The sequence below is a fragment of the Rhopilema esculentum genome, chromosome 11 (genome assembly GCF_057945365.1).
Source record: "Rhopilema esculentum isolate cy_ngs chromosome 11, ASM5794536v1, whole genome shotgun sequence".
Taxonomy (NCBI): Eukaryota; Metazoa; Cnidaria; class Scyphozoa; order Rhizostomeae; family Rhizostomatidae; genus Rhopilema; species Rhopilema esculentum.
The window spans coordinates 4,601,752-4,615,617 of record NC_142825.1 but is presented as its reverse complement, the minus strand read 5'-3'; the positions used below and the strand labels follow the sequence as shown (position 1 = coordinate 4,615,617).

The 13,866-nt window shown below is 36.5% G+C and overlaps 2 protein-coding genes and 1 long non-coding RNA gene across 3 annotated transcripts in view; 2 read left to right on the top strand and 1 right to left on the bottom strand.

The window, feature by feature from the left end:
* Window positions 1–4,400: 4,400 nt before the first annotated feature.
* Window positions 4,401–7,880, top strand: LOC135693751 (cytochrome c). The gene is made up of 4 exons (XM_065212314.2): window positions 4,401–4,557; window positions 5,634–5,737; window positions 6,634–6,844; window positions 7,699–7,880. The coding sequence occupies exons 2-4, from the start codon at window positions 5,636–5,638 to the stop codon at window positions 7,731–7,733; spliced, it is 348 nt and encodes a 115-aa protein (XP_065068386.1). The 5' UTR covers window positions 4,401–4,557; window positions 5,634–5,635; the 3' UTR covers window positions 7,734–7,880.
* Window positions 7,881–8,937: 1,057 nt separating this feature from the next.
* Window positions 8,938–11,825, bottom strand: LOC135693750 (plancitoxin-1). Its single transcript, XM_065212312.2, has 5 exons — window positions 11,693–11,825; window positions 11,369–11,589; window positions 10,722–11,012; window positions 9,977–10,317; window positions 8,938–9,564 (listed from the first exon to the last, which is right to left on the bottom strand). Exons 1-5 carry the CDS (start codon window positions 11,815–11,817, stop codon window positions 9,421–9,423), a joined length of 1,122 nt encoding a protein of 373 aa, XP_065068384.2. The 5' UTR covers window positions 11,818–11,825; the 3' UTR covers window positions 8,938–9,420.
* Window positions 11,826–12,011: 186 nt separating this feature from the next.
* LOC148958945 (uncharacterized) overlaps window positions 12,012–13,866 on the top strand; it is a 48,631-nt gene continuing 46,776 nt past the window's right edge. The window contains exon 1 of the long non-coding RNA XR_016144237.1: window positions 12,012–12,089. This is a non-coding gene — a long non-coding RNA (uncharacterized LOC148958945). The remainder of the gene's footprint in view (window positions 12,090–13,866) is intronic.

Below are 13,866 nucleotides of genomic sequence, written 5' to 3'. Positions count from 1 at the left end.
ATACAACTACGAGGAATTGGCAAAAAACTGGTGGAAATTTGATACATCATTGATACAGTTTTTCTCAATTTAATGGTGAAGCTAACTAAACTGTAAAATCTATGACGCCGAAACCATAACCACGGCGAACTTTTTAAGCAAATGTTCTTTCGAGAGGTCAATTGATGGTTGTAATCAATATTAGTTCTGTGCGAATATTAATAATTGAATTTCGAAGTGTCCTGGTAGGCCGAGAAGCGATAGGTGGAGAAAAACTGGATAATTTTTCGCAGGTCAAAGTTTGGTGTATCCTACAAAGCAATGAGAGATCGCTTCCAGAATATTGTCACCAATTAAAGTCCAAAAATAGAAGAGAAGAAAGTGCAAGTGGAATTAACCCAGAACACACAGAAAAACATGAAAAACAGAAAAACAGAAAAACAGAAAAACAGAAAAACAGAAAAACAGAAAAACAGAAAAACAGAAAAACAGAAAAACATCCTTGCAAGATAAGGGAGCTTTTTGATGCAGCAATTGATGATCAGCAAGCAGCATCCCAGCAAGTTAAAGAAAAACAAACAGCAGAAATGGAAAAAGCTGAAGAAATGAGAAGGAAATCAGTAGAAACAATGGGAGAAAGCAAGAAGAGAAAGGAAGGGGAGGTAAAAAATGTAAGTGAAAAGAAACGTAACGTTCGGCAGAAAACCTTTCAAAATTATTCTAGAAAGAAGCAGAGTTGGCAGTTGACTCAATCCGGGCTGACCCACAATTGCGTTTGGAAACCAAGTTTAGACCCACTTTCCGCTTAGAATACAAATTAAAGAGAGTTTATCCTGGGTGAACTCAACACAGGTTGAACCCGGGTAGCTTTTTGTAGTGAAAACGGGCTTTCGATTGGAAATAACTTCACTTGCTTTCATTATTAAGCGTCGGACAAAGAGTTCAAGTGAATTTTGTTCCACTTTTCCGAGCTATTTTGAACATTATTTCTTCCTTGTACTCATATTGTAGTTTTCTAAATGTATTATCAGTCATTCTATCAGTTCAATTTTGCGTAGACAGAATATGCTCAATGCATTCTAAACAACAGGTTACACCATTCAATCTTTTCCTCTCTTGGGTACAGTTAAATTCTAGCTGTAAGTCAGCGCTGTGAGTTATTTTTCTCCGATCGCAGTAGCTGCCTAAAAAATTCACCATATCTTTGAAACGCGCTGAGATTTGTAAGAGTTGTTAGTTTCTTTAGACTAAACACTGAAGCAACGATATGACCCTGTCATGAATGTCAAGTGTCTTGTCTACACTATACTATTGAACCTTGTTTCAGCCTGGGTAGGGGGTAGAGTGAACCCCCTTTCTATTTTATTTTCATTCACATTCTTTTTTTGAAACCGAACACCTACACCTATACCACAGAATAGAGATTACAATTTCTATTCTGTGCCTATACGCGTCCAATCGGGCATATGACCTAGATAGCTCCTTTGTTGGGGAGACGAGAGAGCGAAAGTCTTCAAATGAGTGAGGCAACCCTCCGTCCTGGATTCAGAGAGCATGCGTAGTAATAACTTCGTTCTGTGCGCATGCTCTTTGACTCCATGACGGAGGTCTTTGACTCCTTGTGAGTTCTTTTCATATGTCCGACACCAAACATACCAAACTTTGAACTATCTACTGTATGTAGTTTTTTTCTTTTTGGTAAAAAATAATTGTTATTTGTGGTTCAAGTATTAAATAGAAATGTAGTAGTTAATTATTGCTGTGAATGAAATGTTTTGAGTTTGAGTTTTGAGAACCCAAGTAATATTTCTTTTAGTGCGAACACAAAGTTACCTAGCCAAGGTTGATCTGGGCTGACTCGGCCGGGGCTGATTCGGCCCAGGCTGACTCAGCTCGGCCCGGGCTGACTCGGCCCTAGTACTGCTTTCTATAAAAAAATTAGTGAATAAAACATCCACCTAGCAGCATACCCTTCCCTCTACAACGCGTACAAAATGCTTGATGACACTTAGCTGCACCCAAGTTTCCTTTGAAGGATTATTAAGCGCTACTAATAATTTCAAAAGAAGAAAAAACTTTCCACTTGATTACGAGCAAGTCATTGGCCAATTTGCTGATTCATTTGCACTTCTTCGAAAAGAGTTGAAACTCTGAGAATTTAAATAAGTTTTGATCTTGATTCTTAACTCTACATGGGATTTTAAAGCCTGTTTACACGAGATGCAAGGTATGGATCCAATTGGGTCCGAATTTACGAATTAAAGTCGATATACTGCTGCTGTTTAGCGTATTGCTTAATTATCAATTTTTATTGAATCAATCGTATTCTAAGCCACATTTTAGTGGGTGTGGCTCAATTTTTCCCGCCACGCCCTAAACCAGGCCCTTGAGCTTTCTAGCCAGCCTGTGATTTTGACGCCAGACCGCCCCTGAGTGTGGTTTTGAAATAGTTTAAAAATATCAATGATTATATAAAATCAAAAATTGGTTACCATATTTAGATTCTGTTATTAATATCCAAGCATTGAATTATGACCTATTTTCGGCTTTTTCTAGAGTTTGGCCTAGATATTTCATAGCAGTTTCTGTAAACAAACAAAGAAAAAGTAACTAAATCACATCCTTGTACAAATGTGTTAAGAAATTTATCCATTGAGTGGCTAAACATTGTTGCTGGATCAGTTTTAAAACAGATCAATCATTTTTTTCTGGAATTTCGACGAGACAGAAAACACCACAGCTACCGTCGTTCGCAAATTCCAAGCATTTACAGTCGCGGTGCTTGCTGTGGTTAGCCTGTGTTCCAGACCCCTAACTTGAAATTTAGGGGTCTGGAGCACAGGCTAACCACAGCAAGCACCGCGACTGTAAATGCTTGGAATTTGCGAACGACGCCTTATTTTTCCAATATTAATATCAATTCATAAATTTAAGTGCAATATAAGGCCACTCACCAAATTTCACATCGATATTCGAAAGAGAAGTGAACGAAATCAATCCTTCCTTTTATCAAATTTGAGGGCCCCTTAAGGAAGAAAATAGTTGAATCGGTTCTAGAGGCCTGGAGAAAACTACCAGAGGGGCTTAATAGGAAGAGCATTTAAATTTGTGATTTGAGTGGAACAATCGACGGATCTGACGACGATCAAATCATATGCATTAGAAATGGCCAGGGACGCCTGCACACGATTAGGGCAAGAGGGGCAGTGTTGGTGCAGAGGGCAAATGGTGAATTTTCCTACTAACGTAATCGAGCATTCCTAGGTGGGAGGGGGGTGAGAGTGGGGTAACATAATAAAATATTAACTTGAATATGCACCACCCATAGAGCTAGGTTTTTTACTATCAGAGATTCAAAACATAAAGAAAACGTTGACGAAATTATCCATAAATGAAAATGGTTATTAAATGGCCTTGTCGCTCACAATTCACGATATTTGGTTTTATAAAAATCATGGCTGTTATAAATGGGCTGGTTGTAAAATTTTGATTGCCCGCAAAGTTTTCATACCGATTTATCCTCCTTAGGTTGCTGGAGTAGTACTTCGGGAACAAGTCTTTTGTTAATCATCTATTATCTTTGTCGCTCTCCCTCTTGTGGCCGACATTGTCACAGACAAACTTTTTTCTTTCTCTGCATTTCTGTGCTGGTGTTATCATCTTTCTAGTACTTTCTAATAGATATTAACGTAAAGAGAATATTCAAAGTGGTCATCAATTATCGATAAAATTCTATAGTATTTTCTTATATTTCAGGGCACTTCTTGCCCCCTCTGCCCCTCCAGCCCCCCCTGTATAGGCGCCCCTGGAAATGGCCCATGTAAAGTCTTCAAGGCCTAGAGGAAAGTGATATTGATCCTTTTGAAGCAATACCAGATGATGATGTTTTGCAGGAAGATGTTGCTGATTTAATCATTGATTCAGATGAAGAGGAGGAAACCATCATAGATTTAGACTTACATTTCATGATTTAACAATAAGATTTCAGCCATTATTTTGTTATACATTTTCGTATTTAGATATAAACCAGAAAAGTACAGGAAAATAAAAATCATTTTTTTATCCTTGATCTTGATTTTGAAACAAACCCCCCTCTCCAATAAGCCCCCCTCTCTATTAAGCCCTCCTCTAGGACCTCGAAAATTAAATAAGCCCCACGGAGGCTTAATAGAGCTTTTACGGTAATGCTTTGCTTTGGAGAATTTTGCATTTTTTATGAAGATCCTGTTTCTTCTTTTCATAGCACTACACCCCTCAGTGCCGTCGGAACGAAATTCATATGGAGGGGGCTGCCCAGTATTACAGTTTGACAATTATTGGGGGCTCGAGCCCCCCCCCCCAACATTTTGCTCCCGATTTCTTGTTTTGTTCGTATATACAATACTAGTCACACGAAGTTGTCCGAAACCGTCCGAGAAATGAAAGAACCTGATGAACATGTTACGTCATAAAAGTCCGTTGAAGAGCACGCGATACTTGAGGTCGGTCTTTCAATTTTCGCACTCACTCGAGAGAGAACGTGACGAATAAGCTGTCGTCGATTTCTGCTTTGCCAGGAAGAACTTTGTGCTGTTAAAAGTGAGTAATTGCTAGTATTTAACTTATATTTTAAGGTTTTTCCTTCAGAGCCGGTTTTGTCGCTGGCAGTTGTTAATAACAGATGTATCACCTGCACAGGCGTGTTTCCTCGGGCCTAAATGCAACTTATTCCATGCCCCATTAAGTTTCTTGTTAGAAGCCTTAGTATGTTAAACTTGAATGTATGTTAATTTGAATGTTTGATATTAAAGGGCACGTCGTACTTTTGTTTTTCCAAGACTTGGATTTCGTTCAGTTGTCAATGTTATGAAAATTGATAAAATTATTTCTTGTTAGCGTTACGGCCCAAGTGAACATTAAACTCACTCGAATGAATAAAACTTTGGACACTGAGAATATTTAACCGGGTTCAAGAAAGTTATATTGTAATTTTATGTATGAAAATCGTGAAATATGCCTGATATAGTTTTCTCGTCCACTGTGTAGGTTAAAATTTTTGCCGGTCGGTTGTTATGTAACTTTTTCGACGGACTTGAAAATTTCGTTAGTTACAGGACCTGCCCAAAAGGAACATACTTCAACAATATAAATTCACCTGATTGCTAAGTTAAAACGATTTTAATTTTTTTCTAATTATTATCTACAAACGTTTGCTTGTCAGCCAGAGAGAGACAGAGTAAATTGAAAACTTGTTGTAAAGTTGGTGAAAAGCCTTTGATTAAGCAGAGCAGTCAACAGTCTAACTCAGTATATTCCAAGACCTTAGCCCGAGTTCAAGGGTTGTTGATGGAGGTCATAACTTTGCCCTGAAATTACATGTTTTGTAACTGTAGGAATCACAGTTTATGACAAGGCTTGAATCTACAACCTAAACAATGAAGATAATGGTTTCAACCACTTATTCATTATTACAACAAAAAAAGGGTTGAAATGTGGCCCACTAAGGTTTATCTATGGCCTTTGAAAATGTTTACCCTAGCATAGTGTGGTTAATTGCATAAAAATCCCCTTACTTAAAACAAGAATATAATGACTTTGTAGACACAGCAAATTAATGTATTGAAATTTTTCACAGTTTATTTGGCTGTTTTCTAACTATATACTTTTACCCAAAGGAATGGGTAAGAAGAAGGACTCTGGTGAAATTCCCCAAGGGGATGCGACCAAGGGCGCAAAAGTATTTAAGCAAAGATGTGATCAGTGTCACACTGTGCAAGAGGTATTAAAAGAATTGCCTGTTATTACTTACTTAAAATTCTCTCACTGTGTGCCTGGTTTTTAAACAGCAAACTTAACCTAAGTAGATGTTTTTTGCCATTGTTGGTTTTTTCTTTTGAAATGACCTTTCTAAGCCAGCAAGAAAACAGCTCTTTTTTATATAGATTAATTCTCGGATTCGAGCAATTAGCAAAATTGGATAGCAGAATTGGAACCTTCATGTTGAATTTGGTCTGTGTCGAAAATTTCAAATTGTTTGGGCAGTCAGGCTGCGAATTACCCCATTTTCAAAATTTAGCTTTTACTATACATTCCAATGGACTTTGTTGCTGTAGTGAAATTTTCTCACTGCAGCAGCAAGTTCTGTTCAACTCTAAAGAAATATCTAAATATTCGAAACAAAGTAACATGCCACCGAATCTGCCAAACAATATGAATTTTCAGTATAAACTAATTCAAAGATGAAGATTTCAATTCTGAAGTCCATTTTCTAAAAAGGTCCATAGATAGCGAGATACCAAATTGATGACATCAACTTGAATCCATCAATAATTCTCTTTGGCATGCATAACCTTTTGAGGTTAAAGTCACAGCCAGATTAAATGAAAAAATAAAAGTAGGCAATTTATCTAATTGACTCTTACGTGTCTGTAAGTTGTTATTTTAATAAATGCTACTTGAATAAATTTTAGATGCCATAAGTCTAGTTAAATTTTACCCAATTTTATGTTTTACTGGCATAAAAATGCAAAGCAACAGTTCCTACACAGTCAAAAGGCAGACAGAAACACCATTTTGTTTCAGAACTGTTGTTTTAAGGTAAAGTGTGATTAAAATTATGATGACAAAATGTAATTCCCACCCATGTTCTTAATAACAATTGTTTTTATATCAAAGGGTGGAAAACACAAAACGGGTCCAAATCTTCATGGGCTTTTCGGAAGAAAAACAGGACAGTCTCCAGGTTTCTCTTATACTGAAGCAAATAAGAAGAAAGGAATAACATGGAGTAAAGACACCCTATGGGTTTATCTTGAGAATCCAGCCAAATACATTCCAGGAACTAAAATGGTTTTTGCTGGTCTTAAAAAGAAAGGAGAACGTGCTGGTAGGTTTATTTAACTTGGCAATGATGTTTTAATTAACTTTGCAAGGTATTTTTCAGTTTAGATTTATAATTTACAGACAGACAGTAAGTTGCTGCCATGAAGTTTGATAGGCTCTCTCTAAAACAATATTGAGCAGAAATTATGACAAGCAACCAATGAAAGTGCCTTTTTTGAATCATGATCATTGCCCCATTGACACTTTCCATTCAACAGGAGATAAAGTGTTCTGTTGTCTATTGCTATTTGATTGATAAATTTGTTTGCTATTGAAATAGCACAGAATAAAATAATCCCCAGGAAGGGGGATGATTACATCATTTAGCACCAGTGCAAACTGGCACTCCTGTTTGTCATTATTGCTGTTCTTTATTGTCTTTGAGAAAGCATATCAAACTCATCACTGCAAATTATCTTGCTGATTTTTCCTGGTTGAATTTTGTTCAGTGGCATCTCACTTTGATGTGACCATGTCTGATACAAACACTCTACCTCTGTCAGGTCCGTTCCTCTGTCATACCTGATTTGATTCAGATTGGCCTGTGTTGGGCAGCACTATTATAGTACCCAGTAAAAGCTATTCTGATACAACTTATATGATGGGTTCTTCTATATTTATAAAAAAATGTACTATATTTTGAGTAACTACACTTTGTTGGCTTAAAATGTTTGCAATAATGGGGTATATTTTACGTTCAATGATACAGGGCCCTAATAATGGATTTTTTGTCAGGAAGTATATATGTCTAAGCTAATATGTCTGATGTATATGTGTCTTCTCTAAGCACTTGGTTACCAAAAACGTTTTGTTTTATGTGGTAGTTTGTTTGACCCTATACACTTTTTTATTTTTTAGATCTAATTGCATATTTGGAGGAGTCAACAAAGTAAATAAGAAATGACTGTTGTATGAAATTAAATGATATTGTCTTAATTTAAACTAGAACTTTTCAATTACATGAACTATGCATTCATTATCTGTAAGTTTGCTTTTCCTTTAGTTATGTCACCATGGATATGTCGTGAATTATTTTTCAAGTTTATGATTCTTTGTCTGCTGTCTACAATGAGCATAGATACAGAATTTTTATTACCTGACCACAAGAGAGGCATTTCTGCACTTGAAAATACTTTGAATTGGTCACAGTGTTTTGTAAATGCTTTTCTACAACCTAACAAATTAATTTAGAGTAGATTGGCTGTTTTTCCAAAGTAGGTCTAAAAAAGATGTGGCCATAATTTGTGAGAAGTTGGTAAGAGCAAACTTCTTGTTTTGCATTGTCTCATCATCCTTGCAAAATAAAGGATTTGATGTTTATTTATTGTAACTCTCTAGAAGGGAGTTTTCTTGGACAAGATGAAAATATTCACTGTTAGGTAAAATTTGCTGCAAACAGTCTTTTGTGGCACAAGCATTAATTTCAAAGCACTTAAGTTTGCAAGAAGATAGCAGACAACAAACAACAAGCAAAATTTCAATTTTTCTAAAAATATGAACCTATTTAAAAGGAACTTTGTTAGAATGATTGATTTTCCCATTTTTATTCATATACACTGATTTTGTTTCATTTTCCTGAAGTTTATCTCTCTAATTCAAGAGTAGGTGTCAAGCTACCCTGAATCCTGTTTTCTGTAAGACCCCAGCCATGTAGCAAAAGTTTTAAATTGTTACTTAGTCCACCTGAGCAACATTTATGATAGTGCAGCATAGAGAATAGGTATCCTGTGAAGATATTGACAAATTAAACAGCTGGATTAGTTAAATCAAAATGAATCCATGGTTGAAAGCATTCATCAATACCTGTAAAAGGTAATGTAACAATACGTTAACAAAATGCTTTCTCAAAACCAGAATTTTTTAAAATTTTAAAGAGTTGAGAGTGAACAAGTAGCATTTGGATGTAAGTCTGGTTTCAGGAAATGGAGGGGTTTTTTATGACTTCCAGTCAACTAAATAATGTATCTGCTTGAATTTAGTATGCATTAATTTTTGAGTAATTGGGTCAATTTCAATACAATACTAAAAACATTTCAGGCCAAGTTTGGGGCTACAATGCTGTCGGAACAAAATTCATATTGGGGGGGGGGGTGGGGCTGTCCATTGTATTCCTTCTCAATTAGTACACTGTTATAAAGGAAGTATGACGCAAGGAATGTTATGCAGGTTTAGAATTTCTAAATTATCATTCAAAATTTCATTCAAGAATTCAAGGATAGTTGAAGCCTTTTCACTACATAACGCAAGGAAAACTCATGTTTCACGCCTCACATAGGAATCTTTTTTCGCGAAATCATGCAAAAAAATCTAGATTTCATGATTTCACACACAAAAATATGGCCAACAAGGCATCTTGCAAATATATGGGGGGCCCCTACAAGATCAAATTTCAAATCCTAAATTGGTATTTTGAAAAAATAATAAATATGCTTGTTGATTGACTTAACTGCTTAAGTCAATCCTCTACATCTACAATCAATTAAATATCTGGAACATCAATGCATTTTGGTAAAATATGATTCTTCTGCTTAAATGATAACAACAAAATGTACTAAATAAATCCAATCTAATCCAGAAAGTTTAAAGGTATTGGTGAATACCAACTGGTTCTGTATTCCATTCACTGTCACAACTGTTGATCTTTTCTGCTAGTTTTTTGAAATGTGTCCATATGTACTTGTTGCTGGTACAAAGGGTGCCACCTCCCCTCTTGAACTGTGTTTCCTATAATTGAATACGACATTACATTTATTGTTCATTCTGATGAAATTTTGCTCTAAAAAAGTATATCAGTGTTCTTCTTAGGCAATAGGTAGGCAAAGAAGGTTTACATTCATGAAAACTTGGCTACATGAAACTTGCAAGGAAAAGGTGAAGCTATTACTTCAAATATTACACCTACCAGATTGATGACAACCTGCATGTGGACCATCTGGCATCTATCCCAAAAAGGTTATAGTGTGATATAAAGGAGAGTGGTTGTATTTGAAGATTGTAGAATGCTCAGCATTGCTAAGTGGTTTTGATATCAAATTTCAAATTTACTGAGCAGAAGTACAGAATAATTGTCGCTAGCAGGAAAGGCAATTAATGGTCAAAGAACAGTGCAGAAATGTTTAAGAAACTATCAACTCACCATCCTGTTGATATCTCCAATACAAACATAAAAACTGTCTGATTTTCCCACAGCAAACTTTGAATGGTCAGCATAGTTGCTAAATTCAAATTCCTTGTCTTCTGTATCAACTTTTATTCTTGTTATATCCTCTACGGTGAAACCATCACACGATTGACCGATTTTGCTAGAGCCATGTTGCCATGTTTCAGTCAGAAGATTACACTTCAAGGATGGGGCAACCAATTCATGGTACAAGTCTTTCCCAAAATTCTTGTTCTTTGAGAAATGAGTAAATCCTGAGCCAGCAATTGACACAAGACGCACTGTATGGCTATATGGTACCCCTGTGATGACATCATCTGTTGACAAAAGATTTCATGAGATTAGTAGGAAACACATAGTGTATGAAAATGTCTTCAACTCGATTTAATTAATTAGTTTAGGTTCATGGAAGACAAAAAAATTTTTCTCTTGTGTTGAACCTAGCAAGTGTTGTCTAGAGGTATGATTGCTTTTTAAAGGCACTATGTCCACTCAGTCAAAAATGGACTCTGTGGTGCATTTATGATTGAGAAAACATTCAGAATTAGCATTGCCAATTAAATAATATCTAATATTATGCAATGTTATATCTAGTCCAACCAATGGGAGTTTAAATGACCATCAAAATGCACCAGGACATAGTGTTTTGAAGTTAAAATGGAAACTTTTAGAAAAACCTCTTAGTCTTATTTGAAAAAGTAGGAGATTGTTCACAGCATACCTTGTAGCAAAGCATTAATATTAGGGAACTGATGAGTCAGTGATCTTGGAAGATTAGAATCCTGGACATGAGGATCAGCATATCTCAACTGCATTCCAACAGAATCAAATTGTGATGAACTGAAGGTAACACACAAAAACATTTGTCCATAATAGGCTCCACTTTGGGGATAACCATACCCATCATGAATGAAATTTGGATACTTTGGCACACTGTGAATCAGCCAAAATCCACTGCTTTTACCAAATGCAAAGTCACCTTTAGAATGACCATGATAGGAATATTCCTTTCCTGCAAAATATATTTATATTAGTAAACCACATGACTCTTATTATACATGAAAGCAAGAAAAGTTTTCCAGAACAACAGATACAACTCTGCATCATGTCTATAGCTAGGACCCTGGCAAAGCACATCTCTCAAAAATTGGCACTTTTAAATGTTAACTTTAATAAATTGTGTTTGCGCCATTTTGTTGTTCTAAAAGTTGCCAAGTGTTTGGATTAAAAAAGGAATCATCTTGACGCATTGTTAGTTGAAAAATGCATCTTCAAGCATGTGCAACAAAAACGAAACATCTTAAAAAAGAATTTGAAATACTCTAATCAATTGTAAGTTGCTTTTTATTTAACTGGATCAATCACTACCTTCAGGGTCTTCATCATTGTAGAAAACATATGTCATGTCATCTTCGTGTGTTTTGGCATTCGTGTAGACTTGCTGCATGGTCGCTCCCATGGCGCTTTTTGTGTCCGCAACAGAGAAGTTTGAAAGTTTAAAGCCATCTGATTTGGCATCCAAGTATGCATATCCATAACCACGTTCTACTGGGACATCAGACTTTCGTGGTAGCTTGTATGCAATGAACCTCAAATAAGCAACAGAATTTTCATTTGCCATAACTGTCAAATATTAAAAGTATGAGAACATATAATAAAGTAAAGTTCTTAAGAGACAACAACAAATCTTACCAGTCTACTGCAGAACCATCATCCCCAATACATGACAGGTTATCAACCTTTTCTCCTAGTGCTTGCCTGAATTCATTTGATAAAGTAACCAACAAAGATAACAGAAAAATAAACTTCTTCCCCATTTTGCCAGCAACATCAGTTTCGCGTTCACCGGACCACTCTTTTGATTGTTTTTCCTTAGCTGCTAGTGCTAGTGCTAGCGAAACCGGAAATAATTCTCCGGCCCAACCTGGCCTTTCTAAGAAAACAAAAGGCTAGGGGCAACCTGAAGATCCAAAAGGCTATGGTCGCTGAGGAGGGGCATCCTTTGTTTTGTTGATCGCGTGCCAAATTTTAAAATGGCGACACAAACAATTCCAGCTGGAGCTTGAGGATCATTTTCAAAGTGAATATGGTAAGCGTCATGCAATATGTTGATTGTTCAATAACTACTGTGTTGATAATAATCTTTCAAGTGTTTTATGGTCTGCCACTCACATTATGTGATGCACAAGTGTCCGCCTTGATTATTGAACATCAATGTGAGGGTTATGGGGTTTATTTTTTTTATTTTCAAAATCAGTTATTTGCATTTGTAATGTATTTTTCTGAAAAATGTAGGACCATCGCTGGTTGATCTTGCATTGACTTGCACGCACTGCCGCTAAAACTGCCAGTGAAATGTTGGCATGAAACCAGTTGGTCTGTTCTATCATCGATTCGTGTTTTTAAACATTACACAAAGATGTTGTTACAAAAAAAATGGCGAAGCAACACATTTTGAGGTAGAATAATCCAATAGTCTAAGTAGAATGAAAATGCGAAAAGCCTAGTACCCGAGGTGTAGCACCCGAGGTAACCTTCAAGGTAATGGGGGCGGGGGAGTAGAGGGTCCTCAATAGTAGACAAAGAGACGAAGACATGAAAAATGTAGATGCCATATCACCTACCGATTGACGATTTTACCGACAAACTTGGATTTTGTTGACCAACTGAAGATTTACCGACCAGCTCATGAATAATTGGGGAGGGGGCGGGGTGTCACATCCCCTTTCATTACATCCAGGCCCGTCTCCTAGCTATTGTGCTCGAAGGGATTTCCAAGTCCCATTTGCCGACAAGTGGGCGAGCCATCTTTTATTGGCCAGCAAGATTTTAAATTTGCCGATTAGGGACCTCTAGATAGCAAAAACTCTTCGTTTTTGTAATGGATTTTTTTTCAAGGGGCTGCCAACCTACTGTAAAACTACGTTTTTTTTTTTTTTAAACCAAGGTTCTTCAATAGTGAAAGTATAAATTAGCAACAACCAACGATTACAACATAACGACTTCTTTCAACGACAACTTCGACTCGACTGGACTTGCACTCAAAGAACATACGCTTTTAACAACACGAGTGACGCACATAAAACCCTAATGACACAAATTAACGGCAAATGAACTAATAACAACTAAAATAGAGATGGCACGATGACAAACAAAATTACTGACGCAAACATCGAAAGACATTCTCATTAACAATAACGAAGCACAAACATGATACACGACAGACAAAACTAGTTGTATAACATTACTTCCCCCTTTGAAAGACAAGCCTCCTGGCTTGATCTCTCGAAGGGGAAGAAACATAAAAGTATTATAAGGCAGCACGAAGAATCAATCAAATAATTTTACTGAAATGAGTAAATCAAGTACCATCTAAGAAATAATGTCCCTGTCCAAGTTTATTCCGTCCATACGGTTCTCTACCCGAGGCTATAATAACATTGTGTACACGGAAAGGTCCTTCTCTTCTTTTAGTGTCAATCAAATTTTTTTCATATGTTGTGGCTAATAAACCCTCGTCAACTTCCATTGGTTTTGAAGAAAGCAGTCGCGTCACCATTGGTCGTGATAGTTTATGTGACTCCAATTCATTGACAATCTCCTCCAATTTCTTAACTCGAGTTTGAAGATCTTGAAAGTGTGGCTCATTTCTTTTGATGTTGCCAATAAAGGTAACCCGAGGTCGCTCTTCAGCTACCGAGGCAACAATCACAGGTTCATTTTGATCACACTTCTCCTGGGATGCTAAAGAAAATTTCCTGTCCCTACAATATTTGGCAACGTGACCAACGCGCAAACAACAATAGCAAATGGGCTGGCCATCTTCAGCACGATAGACATTAGTTCGATTCACGAAGAAATTTCTC